The sequence below is a fragment of the Mus caroli genome, unplaced genomic scaffold, assembly GCF_978045245.1.
Source record: "Mus caroli unplaced genomic scaffold, Mus_caroli_1 scaffold_13, whole genome shotgun sequence".
NCBI lineage: Eukaryota > Metazoa > Chordata > Mammalia > Rodentia > Muridae > Mus > Mus caroli.
The window spans coordinates 25536088-25558404 of record NW_028227268.1 but is presented as its reverse complement, the minus strand read 5'-3'; the positions used below and the strand labels follow the sequence as shown (position 1 = coordinate 25558404).

At 47.3% G+C, this 22317-nt stretch overlaps 1 protein-coding gene across 4 annotated transcripts; it reads right to left on the bottom strand.

Moving 5' to 3' along the window:
• Positions 1–1368: 1368 nt before the first annotated feature.
• Positions 1369–11346, bottom strand: Snx11 (sorting nexin 11). 4 transcript variants are annotated; one of them, XM_029484148.2, is made up of 9 exons: positions 11257–11338; positions 10707–10863; positions 9174–9233; positions 8242–8296; positions 6902–6988; positions 6548–6648; positions 4606–4701; positions 4216–4428; positions 1369–2839 (listed from the first exon to the last, which is right to left on the bottom strand). In XM_029484148.2, exons 4-9 carry the CDS (start codon positions 8281–8283, stop codon positions 2563–2565), a joined length of 816 nt encoding a protein of 271 aa, XP_029340008.1. In that variant the 5' UTR covers positions 8284–8296; positions 9174–9233; positions 10707–10863; positions 11257–11338; the 3' UTR covers positions 1369–2562. The 4 variants fall into 4 exon arrangements, with proteins under 4 accessions (XP_029340008.1, XP_021032313.1, XP_021032314.1 ...); XM_021176654.2 differs by having other exon boundaries at positions 10774–10863; XM_021176655.3 differs by lacking the exon at positions 10707–10863 and having other exon boundaries at positions 11257–11346.
• Between the last annotated feature and the right edge of the window lie 10971 nt (positions 11347–22317).

The following is a 22317-nucleotide window of genomic DNA, read 5'->3' as shown; positions in this document are numbered from 1 at the left end:
AACTTCTATCAAACTATTCTGACACCAGAACTTTCCTTCCTTCATCCCCCCCAAACCCCCACCCACCATCTGAAATAACGTTCCTCTCAGTCCTCACCAGTCCACTACTGACCACAGCACAGATCAGGGAGCTGACTAGGCTTGGGTCACAGAAGTAGCTGGTGACTAAAGCAGGCACCAAACTTGCCTCAGAGCTCAGATCAAAATAAAGAATACTTTGATTCCTCCACACAACTCAGTGGGCCGCTCCCCACGGCTAGCGACGCATCTCTCACACAGAATCTATCCAGCTGGGGTAGCTGGACTTCGGCACACCCTGGGCAGAGAAAAATGCGGAAGGGCTCCAGCACTGCCTGGATGAAAAGGAATTTTCAACGATGCTTGCTGTTTTTCTGGTACGTGGGCCCATGCTATTAGGAACGCTCTCTCCCTCGGACATCTTCTGCAGCCAACACCTAACTCAGCACAAGACTGAGATGAGAAGGCGCCTGGCCTCACATTAACTGAGGTGCTCTTGTGTGCACTGCTGCTAATGGATCATTAAAAAAGCTGGGAGTCTGAGGAAGCACAGCCATGTCTGAAGAGTGCCCGCTGTCCCAGCAGCCCAGCCTGCTGGCAGAGCTGGCTGCCGAGAGCACCAACTCCAGCAAGACGGGAGAACAGAAGAAGGCCAACCCAGCTTGCTGGGTTTTGGCTGAGTAGGGAATTGACACAGACCACCTCCGGCTCCTGTCTGGAAGTTTTGAGATCAGAGAGCTTCAGGCACAGCTGGGTTCACAGCTGCACCATTTGGAGCATTGGACTCATTAATATTCATGAGCCATCCCCACCAATCGGCAGAGTGGATGCCATTAGCCTAGCATCTGTCGGGTTTTGTGAGGGTTGTGTATGGAGTTTTTTCCCCCCTTTTAAATGAACTTCTTCTGACATTTTGGATTTGCCTCTGTAGGTTTTCTCTCCTCGCTTCGCTCTGATGCATCATATAAAGGAAAGACCCAGGGGAGGCGGGCAGGAAGGAGGGATGAACAGCAGCCAGGGCTTTGCATCTGCCTGTTGACAAACTTTATTTCTCTTTTAGCACCTGGCACCTCAGACAGGCTTCAAAGATGGAAGCAGCATCAGGTAAATTATACCTAACAAGGTTCATGCCCAGCTCTGTGAGAAGAGCCGCATCCTCGCTCTCTGGAAAACCATCCCTCCTGCGGTGGTGAACTTGAGTCTCACACACAATGCAAGAGAGCTCCAGCGCACAGTTCTATGGCGTTATTTCCACGCTGATAAATTCATGATTTATGAAAGTAACTCCTGCCAGCTCTCACTCCCTCCTTCCCTGCTACAGCTTGTTAGACACAAATTGCAACAACAGTCTTAAATACTTGCAGTTTATTTCAGGCCAAAGCCCCTCAACTCTCAACTAAATGCCACTGACAATCCCGCTATGCAGGCCAGGAGTCCCTTGGCTGGGGTGGACCCACAGCTGGGTGGATGGCCAGGAGAGAAACACACACAAACCTAAGAGCAGCGCGGCAGCACCAAGGTGAGCCCGGCACCCAGCCCACCCTAGCCCTCCAGGCAGCCGACCCTGCTGTCTGCAGATTTCAGTAGCCAAGAGGCAGGAGCCGCCTCACCGTCTGAAGGAGAGCTTAATGGCTCCTATCTCCATCTCCAGAGCCCTCACTTCCAGGCTGAAACAAAGCCTGTGTGCCCCACTGACTGAACTTGCGGCTTCCCAGGAAAGCAGCAGTAGGCTCTGGCAGCCAGAGCCCTGGGGGCAAAGAGTTGTAATGACGAGAGGAAAGGGATCTACAAAGAAAGGAGCCCACTTTAACCCTGCAGGAACTCGATGGGCAGCCCAGAGCCGCCTCTGCCAGAGCAACCCTCCGCCGACCTGTTCCTTTCCCTCTGCCTGTGGCCGGCCCCTTTGCCAGGAGAGGCTTTAAGTGCCTGCGAGTTCTCCGGCCCCACTCAGTCTGGCAAGGTCTTGGAAGAGGCTGGAAACCTCAACAAATAGTCGCATCGTGGCCATTTACTGAAAGGCAAGGAGGTGAGGAATACGTCTTCACCACTCTGTCCACACAAGGAGGCAGGCAAGAGGTCAGCCTCCCACAACCAAAATGTTTGCTCCAGGGGCTGCAGCAAAACCTGAAGCCTGCCAAGAAGGAAGGAGAACGATAGGAACTTTCTGTTGGGACAATGTTCAGTATGGCAGCTAAAACTCTGCCAAGAAGGGCTCCCCAAACCATTCACCTGTGACAGCTCTCTTTAAACAAACACCTGAAGAAACTCACCTCCTGGGAAAGTAAATATTTAAAACCAACAGCTTCTGGGCCCTGTGCTGAACTCACAAACACAGTGTGGCGTTTACTCCCACAGAGGAGATACAGCGGGCAGCCACAACCTCTGCATAACAAACCTGAGCAAATTAGAGTGGAAGATGTTCAACGGCCTGACCTGCCCTACACCTGCCTTGTCCCCAATCCCTCCTGTATGTGACCTTGGGCTGCATCTTCACCACCACCCAGGAGAACAGAGAGATAGGAGAACAGAGATATCAGCCACTGCTCACTTGTCCCACGCTGTGTCTAGCTGACCAGGCTCCAACGGCCCAGCCTGGTCCGCTGCCACAGCCCTTCTCGCAGGCTGGGACACAGAGAGTCCCTCCTCCGGTCTTGCAGGATCACAGCAGGCAGGCAAGGAGGAGCTGGGCAGCAGCGTGGGGCTTTCTGAGGATGGGCCCTCTGAGTCGATCACTGGAGCCCACGTCTCTAACTGCTCCTTCTCCTCACTGAGAGGTGGCGAAGGAGAGCTCCTCCGCCCTGATCTTGGAAGAAAGCAGCAACTGGAAAGAAGAGAGAGAGGAAAAGAAAGATGGGCGTGACTAGATGATAAAAATAGAGCGACGGGCATAGATAGATGAACAGATCCCATGCCCATTCATGGAAGTACTCAGCCGTAGAAACGGATGAAGTATGGAGACACGCTGGGGCCGACAGAGTGGCTCAGTGGGTGGAAGGCCCCCGCTGCCAAGTCTGATGACTGACTTCAATCCCAGGACCCATGGCAGGAGAGGAGAGGTGACCAACAAGCTGTCCTCTGATCTCCACATATATGCCATGACCACACATATGCAAACATACACACTCCATCAAAACAAATTAAAATGTGATTTTAAAAAATATTTAACTAGGCGTGATGGCACCTGTAATCCTAGCACTCGGGAGGCAGAGGCAGGCAGATTTCTGAGTTCGAGGCCAGCCTGGTCTACAGAGTGAGTTCCAGGACAGCCAGGGCTACACAGAGAAACCCTGTCTCGAAAAAACAACAAAACAAAACAAAACAACAAAATATTTAAAGCAGCAGATAGTGGTGGCACATACCTTGAATCTCAGCATTCAGGAGGCAGAGGCGGGCAGATCTCTAAGTTCAAGACTAGCCTAGCCTACAGAGTGAGTTCCAGGACAGCCAGGGTTACACAGAGAAACCTTTCCTCTAAAAAAACAAAAAAATGTAAAGCATTATCCTGAATACACAAAACCACCTGCCATCTGACCGTGTGTTTGAAACGCCCAGAACAGGCAGATCCAGACAGAAAGTGCACTGTGGTTACTAGGGGCAACAAGAGCCGCTGCTCACTGATGTACCACTGCTTCATCTAGAATAGGAGCATGGTCTAAGAGCTGAAGACGTGGCGTGGAGGTAGAACACATAAACACAAGTGAAGCCCCAGGCTGCATTCCCACCCATAACCATAATAATTAATTAATTTTTAAAAAGATCCTGCTATGGTGGTGTACACCTTTAATCCCAGCACTCAGCAGACAGGCAGATCTCTGTCAGTTTGAGGCCAGCCTGGTCTACCCAGCAAGTAGCCTACATAGTGAGTAGGTCTATACAGCTGCACAATGAGGGCTACACAATGAGAGCCTGCCAAGGAAGGACGGGAAGAAAGGGAAGGAAGAAGGGAGGGAGGGAAGAAGGGAGGGAAGGAAGAAGGGAGGGAGGGGAAAATGTTCTAAAATTGACAATTTAGACACCTACATCTCTGAGCTCAAGTCTTCCCCTTCTTTCTCTCTGGGTTTCAACAGGACCTCTAGCTTCCCATTCAAGAAAGAGAACCAGGCCTTTCCAAGGGTCCCAACACCGTGACATTTCTTTCCCCCACATGCGGGCATCCCAGTGGGTGTCACATGCCACTGGGTGCCTAGCAGCCCCTACCTGTTGAGCTGGTCTCCTTTAGCCAAGTGGGAGGTGCTCTGCCTCTCCTCCTGGGCCCAGCCACAGTTGGACATAGCATAGGAAAGAATGGCATCGGACACAGTCATGGTGCCCCGGCCCTGGACACAGGCTTCAATCTCGGGCACCGAGAGCTGGCTTTGGAGGAAGAGATGCAACTGACTGTCTGACAGAAGAACCACGCTCTGAAGGACCCTGCGGCAACAGAGAGTACACCACAGGATGGCAAGTGAGGCAGCACCCTCCCCTCCCTCTCCCCCGTCCCCATCCCAGCTGAGCTTTGGCTTCACCGGGCTCTGGGGATGGGAGGGCGCAAGTAAAAAATCTGTGGCCTCTCTTCCACAATGGTGGGCTGTCCTAATGTCCACTCACTTTTCAAGGAAATGCTGGAGACCTTGACGTCGCTTCTCAATGAACTCATCAGAGCCGCCAAAGAAAGTGGACTTCCCAGGAAGCTCCGGAACAGGCCTGTGGAATCATAATGTAACAGCCAAGGGAAATGAAACAGCACCAACCCCACCCACAAGAGTCCCTGAGAAAGAGGGCCAGTTAACATAGCTGTCTTTTGGGAAAGGGGCCTGACAGAGCCAACACTGACTGATGGTATTGCTCGATGGCAGGCACTTTGCATTAAATGTCCACAAACATGGCATGAAATCCTCCTAAAAACCCCATGAGAAAGCTATTAGTGTCCTTTTAGAAAACCAGAAAGGGGACATGAAACTCCAGTGTCACATAACAAAGCTAGTACCCAAGTCTCTGATTCCAAACCCATGCTGCTACGGCACTCCACCTAGTAGGCCCACTTGCAGCCTCACAGCACTCCACCTAGTAGGCCCACTTGCAGCATTCCTTGCTTTTTAGTTCTTTTGTATTGGAGGTTGGGGGAGCCCTTAGTATCTTACAGTTTACTTATGGGTACAGGCTTGCTTGGTGTTGGGTGCACCTGTGGTATTCACAGAAGCCAGAAGAGAATCAGATCTCCTGGAACTGTAATCACAGGCAGTTGTGAGCAACCTGATGTGGGGTTGGCCAAACCCAGGTCTTCTGCAAGAGCAGCAAGTGATCCTAACTACAGAGCCATCTCTCCAGCCCCCTCGGGGACTTTCTGACACATGCCCCGACATGCTATCGCCCTGGCTGGCCTAGAATTTCCAGTAACCCTGTCTCTGCTTCCTAGATGGGAGGATTTCAGGCCTGCTCCATTCCACCTGCTCTTCTGACTCTGTGCTCTGCACTGGTGTGAGGGAGCACTGGTGTGAGGGAGCACTGGTGTGGGGGAGCACTGGTGTGGGGGAGCACTGGTGTGAGGGAGCACTGGTGTGAGGGAGCACTGGTGTGGGGGAGCACTGGTGTGGGGGAGCACTGGTGTGGGGGAGCACTGGTGTGGGGGAGCACTGGTGTGAGGGAGCACTGGTGTGAGGGAGCACTGGTGTGAGGGAGCACTGGTGTGAGGGAGCACTGGTGTGGGGGAGCACTGCTGTGAGGGAGCACTGCTGTGGGGGAGTGTGTGCATACACATAGTGTGGGAGCCCAGTGTTGATACAGGGTGTCTTCCCCCAATCACCCTCACTTCATCTGCTGAAAGTAAGTCTCTCACCGAACCCAGAACCCATCTGTTAGCTCGCCTAGCTGCCTATCAAGCCACTAGGATTCCCTGTCTCTGTCACTCTCTCTCTCTCAGCACTGGGATCTCGGGCTTTCTACGTGGGTGCTAAGGATCTGATCTCAGCTCATGCTTTACAGCAACCCTTTGACGGACATCCACCTCCCCAGCATCAGCTCCACACAGTGAGCTGCAGACTGCTGGGTCTGTTCCTATGAATTAGAACTACTCCAAGTCAGACACACTGCCACGTGCTATGATCTCAGCTACTCTGTGGGCTCAGGCGAGAATCTGGGGCATTTGAGGCCAGGCTGGAGCTAAATCTATCTCAGAAAACAAAGCTAAACTAAACTAAGCCAAAAGAGTACTCCAGCCCCAGAGTTTTCTAAAAATGAGATGAGCTGTGGCAGGTTACTGTTAAACATTCTCAACTTCTGTTATAAAGCACACAGAACTTTTTTTTTTTAACTTTAATTGCTTTGTGGGAGGAGGGGAGTATGTGTGTGCTCACTTTTCCCCCGTTTATACAGTTTTGCTAGGTCACGTGGCATGAACGGAGGGAGACTTGCTGGTTTCCTTTCACTGACATAAACACTTCTCAAGCTCCTCAGCCTGCCACGCTCTAAGTTCTTCTCCCTCTAAACCCTAGCTCCCCTGGGATCACCCCCAGATCCTTTCAGACCTGAGAAGGCCCAAGAGCAAACTCACACCAAGCCGGCGTTCCTCTGCAGCTGCTTCCTCAGCCACACAAACTCACGGTAGCGCCGCCGCACACAGGACGTCTTGGCGGTAAAAGCTTTGCTGTTCGTCTAGGGGAGAAATCCGGAAAAGCCTTAGTCCCTCAGGAGTCCACCACCGCCACCCTAAGGGGATGGATTATCAGGCTACTGGGTCCCGGACCAAGATGCCACCAGGCACCTGGAAGCCATTCTGTGTCCCCTCAAGCTAGTCCTCTCCCCACTCTTTCTTGTAAATCTTCTGTCGGGAACGCCCACAAACCATTTTTGACCTCAGCACAGCCCACAGCCCCGCAGCTGACACCATCACTGAAGCCTGACTCACATGGAGGAAAATCTTATAGTCCACGTAAGAATTCCAGGAGCCTTCATTCTGCACCCTGGGGTCCTGAACTCGAACTGTGATCACCTCCTGCAGATCAGAAAACAAACAAACAAACGCCCCTTCAACTTCAGTTCAGCTCAGCCCCACAGAGAGAATGGTGTTTGGTTTTGGCTTTGGAGTCCTGCTGGCAGGAGCTCACTAGGTAGACTCACTGCCTTCACCATGTGGCAGTTCTCGCCCGTCTGCCTCCTCAGGGTTGAGATCAGTGAGGCAACACACCCAGCTTGCAAGGCAGCTCTGACCACACAGCAGTACCCAGAGTTCCTTAGTACCAACTTTCAGTCATTTCACCATTCATTCAACAAGCATTTCCTGATCACGGGCGCCATGTCAGGCTCTGTGCTAAGAGAGAACATGATCAAGAAATGAAATTCCCTCTTCTCCGGAATATTACAGTGTAGGCCTGTAATCCTACCTTGGAAGGCTAAGGTAGGAGAATCAAAAGTTCAAGGCCTTACCTGAGGAATTTGGTGAGACTCAATCAACCAATCAATCAATCAATCAATCAGTCAACAATGAGCTATGGACAATGGCTCCCCCTGTGATTCCAACACTCAGGAAGAGGCAGGAGGATTGCCATCAAGTTGAGGGTCAGCTGGGTCCACATGGCAAGTTCTTGGCCAAACAGGACTGACTATATAGTGAGACTCTCTCAATAAATAAATAAAGATAAAAGAGAGCTAGGAATATAAATACATGGCTCAATGCCAGAGCTGAGCACTTGCAAGACCCTGAGATTAATGTGCATGGGGAAAAGGTAGACAGATACAAACAAAGCATTATGATATGATATGATATATATATATATAATATGTATATGTTTTATATATGTATATATGTAAATACATTATATATATATATATATATATATGGATATATGTGTATATGTATGAAAATCTCCTAGTGAGCCCCATTTCTTGGGTGACAACCAAAACCTTCATTTAAACAGAGTTTACATTCTAGAACATTCCAACCAGTGGAAGAGTTAGTCAAACTGGAGGCTCCCTTCTCCGCACATACACTTGCTACTCTTTTCCCTCTCCTAGCTTTAATGTGAGCCCGTGAGAAACACCAAGAGTATTAATGGGGAGAAAGCACTGCTGTGTAGCCCTGCCTGTCCTGGAACTCACTCTGTAGACCAGGCTGGCCTCCAACTCGAAAATCCGCCTGCCTGTGCCTCCCGAGTGCTGGGATTAAAGGCGTGCGCCACCACTGTCTGGTCTGTGTCCCCTCCTCCTAAGTGGCCCTCCGACTCCGACCCACCTGGAGACCCCACTTACCTCCAGGTCTTGGTTCTCCAACATCCTACACCACAAGCCCATGGGAAGGGAACATCTGAGGTGGGGGAGCAGAGACGTGGGAAGAAGCAGTTAGCACATCCTCGCCAGGGTCTCTCAGAGCAAAACCCCTAAAGCTTTTAATAGATGTCCCATGGGGAAACCCAGGTAGGTAACTTTCCCCCAACCCCAATTATGTATAAAACCTGAAAGAGGAAGGGGAACCCCACATTAGTTAGCCGCAAGCTAAAGGCCCTGGGGAATTTGCCTCCTAGGGGCATGAGGAGAGTGTGTTGTGGCCAGAGAGGCAGGTGGGTTTCACTGGAAAACTTCTGCCCAAGAACTGTGGCTTAAAATCTTGTGGAACAGAGCTTTGAAAAGGAGCCTACCAGCACCCCCTCCTGGTTATTTAGAGACAACTAAGTCCTTACAAATACCAATTTCTCTTCGTCTTGCTAACCAAAGTCACCTCCATACAGGTGAGTGCTTCTAGGAGTGAAGAGTCCAGCTACAGTTTACCTCCTTCCCTGACCAGCTAGCTCTCCAGACCTGGAGCCAACCACTACAATCAGTTGTAATCCTGCCATGCCATCCGGTTTGTACCTCTGCCCAAGCACCCCACAGCTTCTCAGGTCAACTCAGGATGCATTCCGCTCCTTTGTAAAGATTCATTAAAGCCTAAGCCACTCATTTCCCCCAGTGTGGTAGTTTATGCGTACAGCGACATCGCCCACTCCAACACGGGGACCATGAAGGCTGGAGCACAGGGTTACTGGATTCCAAAGGGGCCCATGATGTCACCTTCTGTTAAAATACAGCACTAATCTTGTTACTCCTAGAGCCGCTCCAACTGCAGCCACCCTGGCTGCCGCCTCCACCCCCTTCCTCTCTCTTAAGAGCAGAACAATAAGGTTTAATTTCCCTTTCCAATTTACCTTGAAATGAAAACTGACTCCAGCCAATATGTACTGCCAACAAATGATGCGGGCTGGCTCCTGGGAAAACAAGACTCTCTCTAAGCTCTCCCTCTCTCCTCCTCCCATGCCCATCCGCACACCCACTCGTTTTTTACAGTCCCACAATTAATTTTAAACACATTCTCTTATTAGTTCTGCCTTACCATTAGCAGAGTGCATAATGAGCTTCCCTCTATTTTATGTTTTGCTAACATAGGGCTAATGTTTCAAAGGAAGGGAAACTTGTTTACGGCATGAAATTAGCAAAGCAAACAGCTTTTGCAATTCTTCCCAATATCCCAGAAGGTCTCTCTACAGACAGACATGGCATGCGGGGACAAAGCTGCACGGCAGATAACAAAACAGAGCTAAACTGTGGAGCAAACACAAGATTTTGTGATTTCAACACCATAATAAACAGCATTCTTGCTGACAGTCTGATTTTTTTCATCCGCAGCAGTCACCACCTCCAAGAGGCCCTAGGCTGAAAGGCAGGAAATCTCAATTCCCCAATAACCCAATCCGACAGTCCAGACGGGAACAGACAAAGATCTGTGACCAAAACCAACAGACTTTCTGTGAATATTAATTAGCCTGCTGGGATTTCCCCCTCTCTTCTCCTCTTAGGCGCTTGCTAAACTGCCAGCGGAAGAACAGAAAGTTAAATATTCTTAAGTGGTTTTTTTGTTGTTGTTGTTTGGTTTGGTTTGTAGTACAACAGAAAAGATGACAAGAAAGAAAGGCATCTATCCACTTAGGGGAGATCACACCACTCTGCCTGGAAAAGTCTGTGAAATTCAAGACTCTAGTTCAATAACTAACTGTTCATCAGACATTTGGTATAAAGAAGAGTTTGCTAGGGGCCTGCAGCACCCCCATGTGGAAGTTTTTCTCCTTTGTTTTGGAGCTAATGTCATAGAGAAACAAATAACCATAAACTGTCTTTTAAGACATTCCAAGTTTCCTGGGTCTCTGTAGGCTCAAGGCTGAGCGTAAGGGGCACTACGAAGGTTCTGGTGGCCAATTTCCCTAAGACACTGAGACTGCAAAAAGTAGACTCCGTTTCCAACAACCACTGCTCTCCATCACTGTCCTTCCCAACGACACCACTCTCAGTCGCATTCCTGGGGAAACAGCAAGTTCTTAACTTCACCTCCATGAGCCGTCCGAAGAGGTGGATCTGTGCATCCATTAAGGAAGGGCAGAGTCAAGTAACCTCCAAAGGTGAGGAAACTTACTCCAGGCTAACTACATTCCCGGGGCCTTTTCCATCCCATCTGAGGTGCTCATTGCTTCCCTCGGCAGTACCAGCACCAACAGTCCCCGGAAAGAGCCAAGGGGTTTGGTGTGTACAAAGTTTGACGCATTGTAAAGCTCACAGCTGCTAATTCAGGGGAGCAATTCAAAGCTTTCTCATTTTCTCCGCCTCTTAAAACTACTTCAAGGGACACGTTAAAAACACATCAGGCTGTAAAAAAAGATTGCACCAAGGAGCCTCCCGCCCTTCCTTACTCGTTCTTGAGCCTTTGGTGTCAACAGACAGCAGCAATTCTAAAACCTCGCCTTCCTAAATACCCACAGGTGTTCGAGGAAGCTCTTCCGCCTGACAGAAAACCTGTCCGGTCCATCAAACAGCTGTTCTCATTTTTCGGTAACCCACTCCTTTCACCTGCAAGTAACAAAGGAAGAGCAGAGTTTCCAGTATCTCCGAAAAATATCTGCCATTCCCTTCCACTGCCGGCCACTTGGGTAGACATCCCTAACTCTGACTCCGGCCACTCCTTTCCATTCTTTAGCAAACTCAGATGGAAACCAGCCCAATGGTCCTTCTCTTTTCCCGGCTAAATCGGGACGGAAAGACGATTTTCAAGGTATATTGAAAAGCCAGGCTTCCTTTCTTCTTGGGTCCCAGCAAGCCCTCACTTTCATACCGGGCAGTAAGGCAACCCCTTCCCTAGCGTGTCAACCGAGGCCATCACTCAAATGCCACCACCACGGCTCAAGCCGGCATCCCATTCCCAAGCAGCACCTACGAGCCGCGGCCACGCCCACGCCCCCTCACCTGAGAGCAGCAGCAGCAGCTCTCCACAGCGACACCACCAGCACCGCACCATATAGTCCGATCCCGGCTTCTCCTTCCGGGTGAGTCGCCGGTGCCCCGGTGCACGACGGGAGACGGCTCCCGACGGGCCAATCCTGAGTGTCCCGAACGCCCCACCCCTGCAGACCAGGGCTCTCAGTGGCGATCTCCGGTCAGCGGAGGCTCTCCGCCCCGCCCAGGCCTGAGCTGAAATCCGCATCTTTCCGGAAATCGCTAGGGGGCGCGGGAGGCGGAGCGCAAAGACCCCGCGAAGTCCACTCCGGTGCCGTGTCCCGCCCACCGCCATTAGGCGGGCCAATCAGCGCTCAGGGAACGTGTTTGAAGGCCGACGAAAGCATCTTGGGAGGCCAAGCGTCTGCAGGGTGTTAAAGAGCATTAAGTGTGGGAGGTTTCTCGCGTTCCTGAAGCCTTACGAAGATCTAAGATCGCGAAAGTCTGGGTTTGAACCTCAGAGGTTGCAGTTCCCCATCTAAACTGTCAAGGGCACTGCCAGTTTGATTTGGAAAACCCACAGATTATCCCAGCAAACAGCAGACGAGAAAGTTGGCAACTCAACAGTTGTCAAGCCCAAAGCAGGATCATACAGTTAGCAAGAAAAAGCCGGTGAAAATGCTTACTATAGAAATATCTAAAGTCCTCTTAAGCCAATGGAAATGGCTCACGCCCAGAATCCTAACACTTGGACATTAAAGACATAGTGAACTCTAGAATAGAGTAAGGCTGTCTGAAAATACAAACGAAAAGCCTCTTTGATCTGTTAAAAAGTTAATTTTACCTCTGTAACCCCAGCACTTGGAAGTAGAGGCAGGAACTGAAGGCCAACGCCAACTACATAGTTATTTCAGGCTAGCTTGGGCTACCTAAGACCCTGCCTCAAAAACAGCAAGACAAGAGTTGGCAAAATGGCTTCAGAAGATGAGTTCAGGACCCCCAAATTCACACAGCTCACAAATTCCTGCAACTCCCACCTCAATGGATCTGAGGCATACACACATCAAAAATGAATATTTTTATTTTTTGTAGCTGACTGTTTTGCCTATAAATATGGATGTGTACTATGTGTCTACCTGAAACCCTACAAGGCCAGATGAGGGCCTTAGATCTCCTGGCACTGGAGTTAGAAGTAGTTGGAACCGTTGTGTGGGTGTTGGGAACTGAACCCTGCACCTATACAAGAACAGAAGGTACTCTCAACCTCAAAGTCATTTCTCTAATCCTAACTCCCCTTAAAAACATATGGGCTCTAATAAAAGTGTGGGTCAGATGAAAACCCAGTACTACACTGACTTGAACTGCTCCTAAATGTTTGTAGAGCCAGTGCAAAACACAATGGTAGTTACCAATCCAGATGGATATTATTTATGTAATTCAAAACAGGATTTCTCAGACCTTTGGTCTCAGGATCCTTTTAAACAAACTTTTAAAATCATAGGGACATTTACTAGCTTTTGCTAATGTAGAAATCACTGACTTAGAAATAAAAATTGAGAGATTGAGGTAGGAGAGACAGCACATCAGGTAAGAGCACTTGTTCTTGCAGGAGACCTGGGTTCAGTTCCCAGAACCCACATGATGGCTTTCATCCAGCATTCTGACACCCTTATGGGCCCTACACTCATGAGGGGCACTTAACATGCAACAAGACACTCATAGGCATAAAACCTGACCCTAAAGAGAAGTAAATAGATACAGTTAAAGAATTACAAAATAGGGGCTGGAGAGATGGCTCAGCAGGTAAGAGCACTGACAGCTCTTCCAAAGGTCCTGAGTTCAAATCCCAGCAACCACATGGTGGCTCACAACCACCTGTAATGAGACCTGACACCCTCTTCTAGTGTGACTGAAGTCAGCTACAGTGTATTTATATATAATAATAAATAAATCTTAAAAAAAGAATTACAAAACAAAAATGAAAATAATAAAGGATTGCCTATTAACATTTTATAATCTATATTTTCAAAGACAAAAAAAGCAAGAAGAACAGTTCTGTGTTACGAATTTGTAAGTCTCTGTAGTATTTGGCTTAGAAGGAGACAGCTGGATTCTTACTTGCTGTTTCATTTCTCTTTCATGCTCTATTGTTTTTTGTTTTTTTTTTTTAAGACTAGTCAAGTGCAGTAGTGAGAAGGGGGGAAAGTGTAGAACAGGAGTTCAATCTGTAACTGACTGTGAACAATCAATTGAGATAACTCACTACCTTCGGACCAGCCTGCTCTATTGTTTTGATAGATGAAGAACAACAAATGTTATTGCGGGGGGAGGAGGGGCTATTTTTAGCTTTTTCCAGCAACCGGGAATATTCCTTTGCTATAACAAAACATATCAAATAGTGCTCCCCCTCTCCGTCTCCGTCTCTGCTTTCATTTTGAGATGAAGTCTCTTTATCCAGCCTGGGTGGCCCAGAACTATGTAGACCAGGATTACCTCCAATGAAAAATGCACAATCCTGGTTCTACAGGTGCACCATCTCACCCAGCTGACAAATGCTGATTTCTTTGTAAAGGTGAGAGTGTGCCTCTGTGTGTGTGTGTGTGTGCGCGCGCGCGCGTGTGCTTGAGCACAGGTGTGTATGTACTACTTGTGTGTGCAGGTACCTATGGAGGACAGAAGGGAATATTTGAGGGATTGATAGGTTGCTATGTATTGTAATGCTAAATTCTATACCGGAAAGTATTGATTTCAAACTATTGGTTAAATGAAATTAGCTACAGCCAATGACTGGAGGGATTAGAGGTAGGTGGGATTTGAGTTACCTGGTTGGGAGGGATGGAAGAGAAAGGAGAGAGGAGGAGGAAGCCGCCATGAGGGGAGATGGGACATGAGCACATAGCCAGGAGAAACAGCAAATATCTGGGGTCCACCACTAGGGAGGCAGCCAGACCAGCAGTTACAAGAGTAGATTAGCCCCCCACCATGATTGTAATAAAATAACCATAGCCCAAGTCCCATTTATTTGTAAACTAGTTGGGGATATGCTTAAAGTGGCTATACTACAGAGGATGTCCGGTCCCTGGAGCTAGAGTTACTCATGCAAATGCAGATACTGGGGACCAAACCCTGATCCTCTGCAAGAGCAGCTCACGCGCTTTTTTTTTTTAAAGATTTATTTATTGTTATATTTAAGTATGCTGTAGCTGTCTTCAGACACATCAGAAGAAGGCGTCAGATTTCATTATGGATGATTGTGAGCCACCATGTGGTTGCTGGAATTTGAACTCAGGACCTTCCGAAGAGCAGTCGGTGCTCTTAACTACTGAACCATCTCTCCAGCCTCCACAGCACAGGCTCTTAAACACTGAGTTATACTGCAAGCTCCTACCAAGTGTTGGTTCTTTAAAAGTTGGATGTGGCCAGGCGTGGTGGTACACGCCTTTAATCCCAGCACTTGAGAGGCAGGCGGATTTCTGAGTTCGAGGCCAGCCTGGTCTACAAAATGAGTTCCAGGACAGCCAGGGCTATACAGAAAAACCCTGTCTCGAAAAACAAACAAACAAACAAAAAAGTTGGATGCAAAACAAAATCTGAAACTGTATCGAAAATATGATTGTGCTCATGCTTGCAATCACAGCACTTCTCCAGAAGCTGCACCAGGAAGAGAGCCTCACCTTTGAAGCCAGCATGGGCTACACAGTGAGTTCTCGAACAGCCTGACTACAGTGTGATAGCCTGTCTGGCTGCCGTGTTGATGCATTTCATTATTTTATGTACATGAGTGCTCTGTCTGTATGTACACTTACAGGCCAGAAGAGGGCATCAGATCCCACTACAGATAGTTGTGAGCCACAGTGTGATTGATGGGAATTGTGGGAATTGAACTCAGGACCTCTGAAACAGCAGCCAGTGCTCTTAACCTCTGAGCCATCTCTCCAGCCCCGAATTTAAAATAATCAAATAAGGGGCTTGTGAGATAGCTCAGTGGCTAAGTGCATTTACCACTAAGCCTGGTGACCTGAGTTAACATGGTGAAGGAGAGAACTAATTCCCACAAGTTGTCTTCTTGACTTCACAGGTACACACGTGGGGTAATGAGAGAATACATTTACACACACATATCCTATATGTGTGTGTTATCATATATATATATGTGGGTATATACATATATATACCCACATACATACATACATAGATTAAAGTCCACTGAGGTCAGAAGAGAGTGTTGGACCTAGGGCTGGAGTTAACAGCTTATTGTGAGCCACCCAACATAAGCACTGTAAGCCAAACTCAGGTCCTTTGCAAGAGCAACAAATGTTCTTAACCACTGAGACATCTCTCCAATTTTCTAAAATAAAATAAAATAAAATAAAACCCTTTTAAATCATGTTGATATCATCACTGATCTCGGAGGAACTTGTCAGACACACTATGGTAGACACCACATTTCCAAAGGTAAAAATTTTGCTTGGAAGGAAACACTTCCATTACCCCTCACACGGCCAACTCTGCGCTCAAATACTCATTAACTATCTCTTTTTCCTTCTTTATTTTTGGGGGGGGGGTGGCTAGGCTTTTACTCCATAGCCCAGGATCCCCTGAAATTCATAATTCTCCTGCCTCAGCCTCCTAGATGCTGACAGTGTATGTATGTGTCACCCTGCCTAGAAAATTTTAACTGTTAATGTTAGGGCCAATCTTTATACAAAACATGCTAGGAAATAACAACCACAGTTCTAAGCAACTGGAACAATTCACACTCAAAAAATACTCAAAACATATTGAGCATCAGTACCCTGCTGCAGAGATTTCATGCAGGTCCCAGGCAGAATGCAGAAATGCTAAAAATACCTCCTGACTTTGTGTATAAAATATATTTAAGGTCTGGAGAGATGACCCAGTGATTAAAAGCACTGGCTGCTCTTCCAGAGGACTAGGGTTCAATTTCCCAGCACCCACATTGAAGCTCACAACAGTAACTCCATATTGGTCTATTTTTTTCTTTCTACTTTATTGGGTTCTATTATCTACCACCCTTCCAACCCTTATTCCACCCTAATCACTTCCAACCCCCAAAACTAGGTAGGAGAGAAAAAAAGGTGAGAGGGGAAAGGAGGTGTAGACCTCTTAGATTAGTTCCTACTGATTAGAGGCCTTGGCTTCCTTGGGGGAAGTCCAATCTTTATCATCAGGAGATCTCCAACTTCTGGTCTCTTTGCTCATGACCGCTTGATAAACCACAATAACAACAACCAGAAGCAGCAGCCACCAGGGCCTTCTTAGGACTCTTGCATTTCTTAGAATTAAACTCTCTACAGATAGCAAAAATCACATGCCTATTAGAGCCTGAGACAAATCATAATCACCTGCTGTGAAGCAGGCTCTCCTCCCACACCTGGGATTAAAACAAAAACATTCACATAACAGAATTGTTTTTTTTTTTTTCTTTTTTCTTTTTTTTTTTTTTTTTTTTGGTTTTTCGAGACAGGGTTTCTCTGTGTAGCCCTGGCTGTCCTCACTTTGTAGACCATCCTGGTCTACAAAGTGAGTTCCAAGATGTGTTTGAAGACAGTTACAGTGTACCCACATACATAAAATAATTCTTTTTTTCTTTAAGATTTATTTATTCTATTTATATGAGTATACTGTAGCTTTCTTCAGACACACACCAGAAGAGTGCATCAGATCCCATTACAGATGGTTGTGAGCCACCATGTGGTTGCTGGGAATTGAACTCAGGACCTCTGGAAGAGCAGTTGGTGCTCTCAACTGCTGAGCCATCTCTCTGGCTCTATATAATTCTTAAGGAAGAAAGGAAGGAAGGAAGGAAGGAAGGAAAGAAAGAAAGAAAGAAAGAAAGAAAGAAAGAAAGAAAGAAATCAAAATTCTCAGTACAAATCCACTTCCAGGGGACCTGACAAAGCACCAATGTACATTTAAAAAAGAAAAAAGGAAAAAAAAAAAAGCTAGAGCTAGTGACACATGCCTATAATCCCAGAACTGGAAGGCTAATCATGAGTTCTGAGGTAAAAAAGAACCCACAACGTAAAAAGAAGGAAAGGAAGGAAGGAAGCAAAGAAGGAAGGAAGGAAGAGAGAAAGAAAGAGACCAGAATAGTCAAAGTCAGAGGGAAGAAGGATGTGGTTTAAAAGTACATATTTTAATCAAACTCTCAGAAAATCAGTGTGAAAGTCACACAAACCAGAGGAGAGAGAAGAAATGTCTCTTAAAAGCATTAGGTTTTATAAGAGAGCACATGTTAACCCCAACATGAATACATCTCTAACAACTGAGATTCAGGTAGCTGGCCAAGCTGGGCCTGGTGGCTCAAAGCCCAGTGATGCCGATTCTTCAGAGGATGAGACTGTAGGATCAGGAGCTCAAGAGATTATTGAATGGAAAAAACAAATAAAGAAAAAGGAAAAGGACACGGCTAGGTGTGGGGGAGTAGAAAGTAGCTGAAAGACAGCCAGAGGCAGAGCCACCCAGGACAGTCAGAGTGAACACACCCCTGAGCCATGGGGAGCGGGTGCTTGCGGGCCTGGGGAGGCATAGCCAGACCAAGAGGCCAGGACAGTAAAGGGTAGAAAAGACCCAGTAACCAAGACAGATTATATAGGAGGGAAGAGCAGCTAGAGGAGGGGCTACAGAGGTTTAGAGAGGTAAGTGGGGCGCACCAGCCAGGAGGCCCTGTAACAGATAGGGTCTGGGGGGGTGGGGAGAGCATGGTGGTGAGTGTTTGCTTTTATGTTTAGTAGGTACCTCAGCCATTAGCCCTGGGTTTGGGACCTAACAGCTCACTAAGTCTGAAGCTAGCCCAGGCTACACTAAGGCTGAAAGTTAGCCCAGGCTAGAAACTAAAGCCTGTCTCAAAACGAAAAGACCCAACACACAGGAGGCAAAGGCAGACACGTCTGTGAGTTCTGGGCCGGCCTGGTCCACATAGTGACTGAGCCTGCCATCCCCCAACCTGTTGCTCCCCAGTCTCATGACTGCTCCCAGTTGGGTTTTTCTAGGGCAGCAGCTCCAGTTGGAGGCCAGGTTCAACCCCATGAAGATTGCCTAGGCAGCTGCAGACTCCAAGCACTTCTGTCTGCAGGATGCTCAGCATGACCCTCGGCCAAGTGCAGTGTCATTGACCCCGAATCCCTCAGACCTCAGAAAGTCTGCTCCTCGTTTTAGTCACATATCTTGAGACTTCCCAAACCACTTTTCAAGAACCAGTGAATATTCAAGAGGACTGATCTGAAGGCTGGACAGAAGCTTCTCTAGAAAATATTCATATGTGTACCATATAGTGTACAATCTTCTACTTGTCACGGATTTCTGCTTCACACGGTTTAACTATTTTATATACACTAGCTTACAGTAAAACAGCATACAGGAAGGAAGGAAGGAAGGAAGGAAGGAAGGAAGGAAGGAAGGAAGGAAGGAAGGAAGGAAGGAAGGAAGGAAGGAAGGAAAAAGGGAAAGACAAACGGCTGCTCTCCCAGAGGGTTCAGGCTCCATTCTCAGGACCCACAAGACAGCTCTCAGCCATCAGTTAACTCCAGTTCCCCGGAGATCTGGCGCCCTCTTCTGGTCTTCGAGGGTACTGTATGCACATAGTCCACATGTGCTTAACCATACACATGAAATACACATGAAAATAAATCTTCTTAAAAAAAAAAAAAAAGCCGGGCGTGGTGGCGCACGCCTTTAATCCCAGCACTTGGGAGGCAGAGGCAGGCAGATTTCTAGTAAAACCTTGTCTCAAAACAACAACAAAGAGGAAAGGAAGAAAGGAAGGAAGGAAGGAAGAAAAAAGAAAGAAAGAAAGAAAGAAAGAAAGAAAGAAAGAAAGAAAGAAAGAAAGAAAGAAAGAAAGAAAGAAAGAAGGAAGGAAGGAAGGAAGGAAGGAAGGAAGGAAGGAAGGAAGGAAGGAAGGGAAAATTGTGTTCAAGTGAAACAAAGAATTCCCAGCACCAGTGTGGAAAGAATAAGTTCTCTACTTTCCTCACCTTTAAATTACATTGAGAAAAAGCTTCTAAAGTGAAGCGGTGGTGGCACAGGCTTTAAGCTCAGCTATTGGAAGTCAGAGGCAAGCAGATATCTGATTTCCAGGCTAGCCTGGTCTACACAGTGAGTTCCAGGACAGCCAAGCTTTATAAAAAATAACTAGCATTTCCTACTGACATTATTGTCATGCCTGCAGAAATGCTATAAGTAGGGCTATAGTAAGTTTCACATTTTGGGTTTTTTTTTTTTTTTCACGGGTTTGGAGACTAGACACCTTGCCCAGGGTTACTCCATGGACGGAGAGCAGAGACCAGCTTTGTCTGGACTCCTTATTTTTGCAACATCACAGTTTCTTTACTCTTCCCGTGACTTGTTTCTTTGCTGTTGATTTCTTGAGTTCTCACTCATTGCCCTCCGTAGCCCAGTCTGGCTTTTGAACTTATCATTCTCCTGTCTCAGACCTTTGTGTGCTGGGATTGCGGACTGTGCACCTGCCCAACAACACACTGCTACTTTAAGGAAAGCTTCGGGGAAGTAAGGGGATTTAATTCCAAACACCTGTCCACTCTCCACCCCACCCCCATCCTACTACCCACCCCATCCCCCTCTGGTCTCATATAGTCCTGGCTGCCTGGACCTCACAACGTAGATCAGACTGGTCCTGAATTTATGACAATCTTCCTGCTTCTGCCCCGCTTCTGCCTCCAGAGTGCTGGGATTACAAACCATCACATCCCATCTCGCTCTCTTTTTTAAAAAGATTTATTTATTATTATATGTAAGTACACTATAGCTGTCTTCAGACACACCAGAAGAGGGTATCAGATCTCATTACGGATGGTCATGAGCCACCATGTGGTTGCTGGGATTTGAACTCAGGACCTTTGGAAGAGCTGTCAGTGCTCTTAACCGCTGAGCCATCTCTCCAGCACCCACATCCCATCTCTTAACAATTTTCAAAATGGATATTGTTAAACAGAAATCTTAGGTTTAGCCGGGCATGGTGGCGCACGCCTTTAATCCCAGCACTCCAGAGGCAGAGGCAGGCGGATTTCTGAGTTCAAAGCCAGCCTGGTCTACAAAGTGAGTTCCAGGACAGCCAGGGCTATACAGAGAAACCCTGTCTTGAAAAACCAAAAAAAAAAAAAAAAAAAAGAAATCTTAGGTTTGTAAATTTGAGTCACTCTTGGCAGATTTTCAGATTAGCATAGTGGTTTCCCTATGTAGAAATCAAACATAGGTTTTGGCACCCTGAATTCCTTTTTTTATTCAAATTTATTTTATGTGCTTGGACACTTTGCCTACGCCATTTTGGTTACCTTCCTACACCATTTTTAATGTTTTCCCATCTTGGTTGCTGAACCTGGTTCCCCTCTTTCCTTCTCTCTGCCTTCTCCTCACATGGCGTATGTCTGTGGGAGGGTGTCAGATATCCTGTAGTTACAATTGTTAGCAGCCACCAGGGTGCTGCAGGGGTTCTTTGCAGGCCCAAGGCCAGAGCATTTACATGGAGAGTGGAATTCAGCTTAATGTGGAGGTCGGGGAATAGCAGCATTTGATTTGATCATTAGAAATGCAATTCTATTTGGGATACCAAATCTCATCTCTAATGGAGAACTTGATAGATTGGCTGGAGCTGAGCTGCACATTAAATCTCTAACCAGGAGACAAAAGCTGAAGTTCCTATTTAACAGATCAAAGCTGACCTGGCCACCAGCATCCCTCAGTTCTGACCTGTTACCCCAGAACTCATTAGACAAGGGGCTGGGCTGCCCTTTCCCCAAGAGGCTCTTCCCAGCCATTTTGGTTACCTTCCTACACCATTTTTAATGTTTTCCCATCTTGGTTGCTGAACCTGGTTCCCCTCTTTCCTTCTCTCTGCCTTCTCCTCACATGGCTTAAAGGCATCCAGAAAGGGTGGGTTGCCGCTTGGTTTTGGAGGCTCGACCAAAGTATTTTCAGGAAGAATCGGTCTCTTTTGACTAATTTTTATATGACATTGTGAAGCTAACCCTCTTTTTCTTTTGTCTTAGATTTTTGAACAGGAAAGTTGTCACTGTTTCGGGTTTTTTGTTGTTGTTTTTTTGTTTTTGAGATAAGCTCTCACTCTGTAACCTAGGCTACATAGTCTAAACTGCTCTTTTTTTTTTTTTTTTTGGTTTTGTTGTTGTTGTGTTTGTTTGTTTGTTTGTTTTTGGTTTTTCGAGACAGGGTTTCTCTGTGTAGCCCTGGCTGTCCTGGCACTCACTTTGTAGACCAGGCTGGCCTCGAACTCAGAAATCCGCCTGCCTCTGCCTCCCGAGTGCTGGGATTAAAGGCGTGCGCCACCACGCCCGGCTTTTGTTTGTTTGTTTGAGACAGGGTTTCTCTGTGTAGCCCTGGCTCTCCTGGAACTCACTCTGTAGACCAGGCTGGTCTTGAACTCAGAAATCCTCCTACCTCTGCCTCCTAAATGCAAAAATTCTCTTAAACTCCCAGCAATCCTCCTGTCTCAATCCCGGGTACTAGGATTAAGAGGCTTGAATCTGGCCTTGGAAAGTTTGATCAGTTCTATTATCAGTTGGACATCTCAATTATTCACTTAATCACATATTCAAGGAATTTTTACCAATAAATAGTGAGAGTCAAAACATGACCTTGTGGCTGGGAGTGGTGGCGCACATCTTTAATCCCAGCACTCGGGAGGCAAAGGCAGGCAGATTTCTGAGTTCGAGGCCAGCCTGGTCTACAAAGTGAGTTCCAGGACAGCCAGAGCTACACAGAGAAACCCTGTCTCAAAAACCAAAAACCAACCAACCAACCAAACAAACAAACAAAATAACCTTGTCCTTGCTAGAAATAAACACCAAGGATTTTACTGAGTGTTGTGGACACAACGAGTCATATGAGACATCTGTCCTTACTGGAGTTCCTAGTTTAACGATTAGCAGCAACCTACCTGAATCAGAGTAGCACCAGTGTTAAAGAATGACAGCCCAGCCGTGGTTTTTGCTTAATTCCGTTTCTTTAGACTAACTTGATAAAGGATGCTCACAGAGATGGAGAAATCCCCATGAAAGTCGCCCACCGGCAAGGACAATAAAGGGAAAACTT

What these genes read in the sequence shown, in the direction of transcription:
- Snx11 (XM_021176655.3), bottom strand. Translation starts at nt 8,283, where the DNA reads ATGGGCTTGTGGTGTAGGATGTTGGAGAACCAAGACCTGGAG. An exon ending in CTCCAGCATTTCCTTGAAAA is followed by an intron (nt 4,429 to 4,605) that starts GTGAGTGGACAT and finishes CTGTTGCCGCAG; the next exon opens with GGTCCTTCAGAGCGTGGTTC. An exon ending in AAAGGAGACCAGCTCAACAG is followed by an intron (nt 2,840 to 4,215) that starts GTAGGGGCTGCT and finishes TCTTCTTTCCAG; the next exon opens with TTGCTGCTTTCTTCCAAGAT.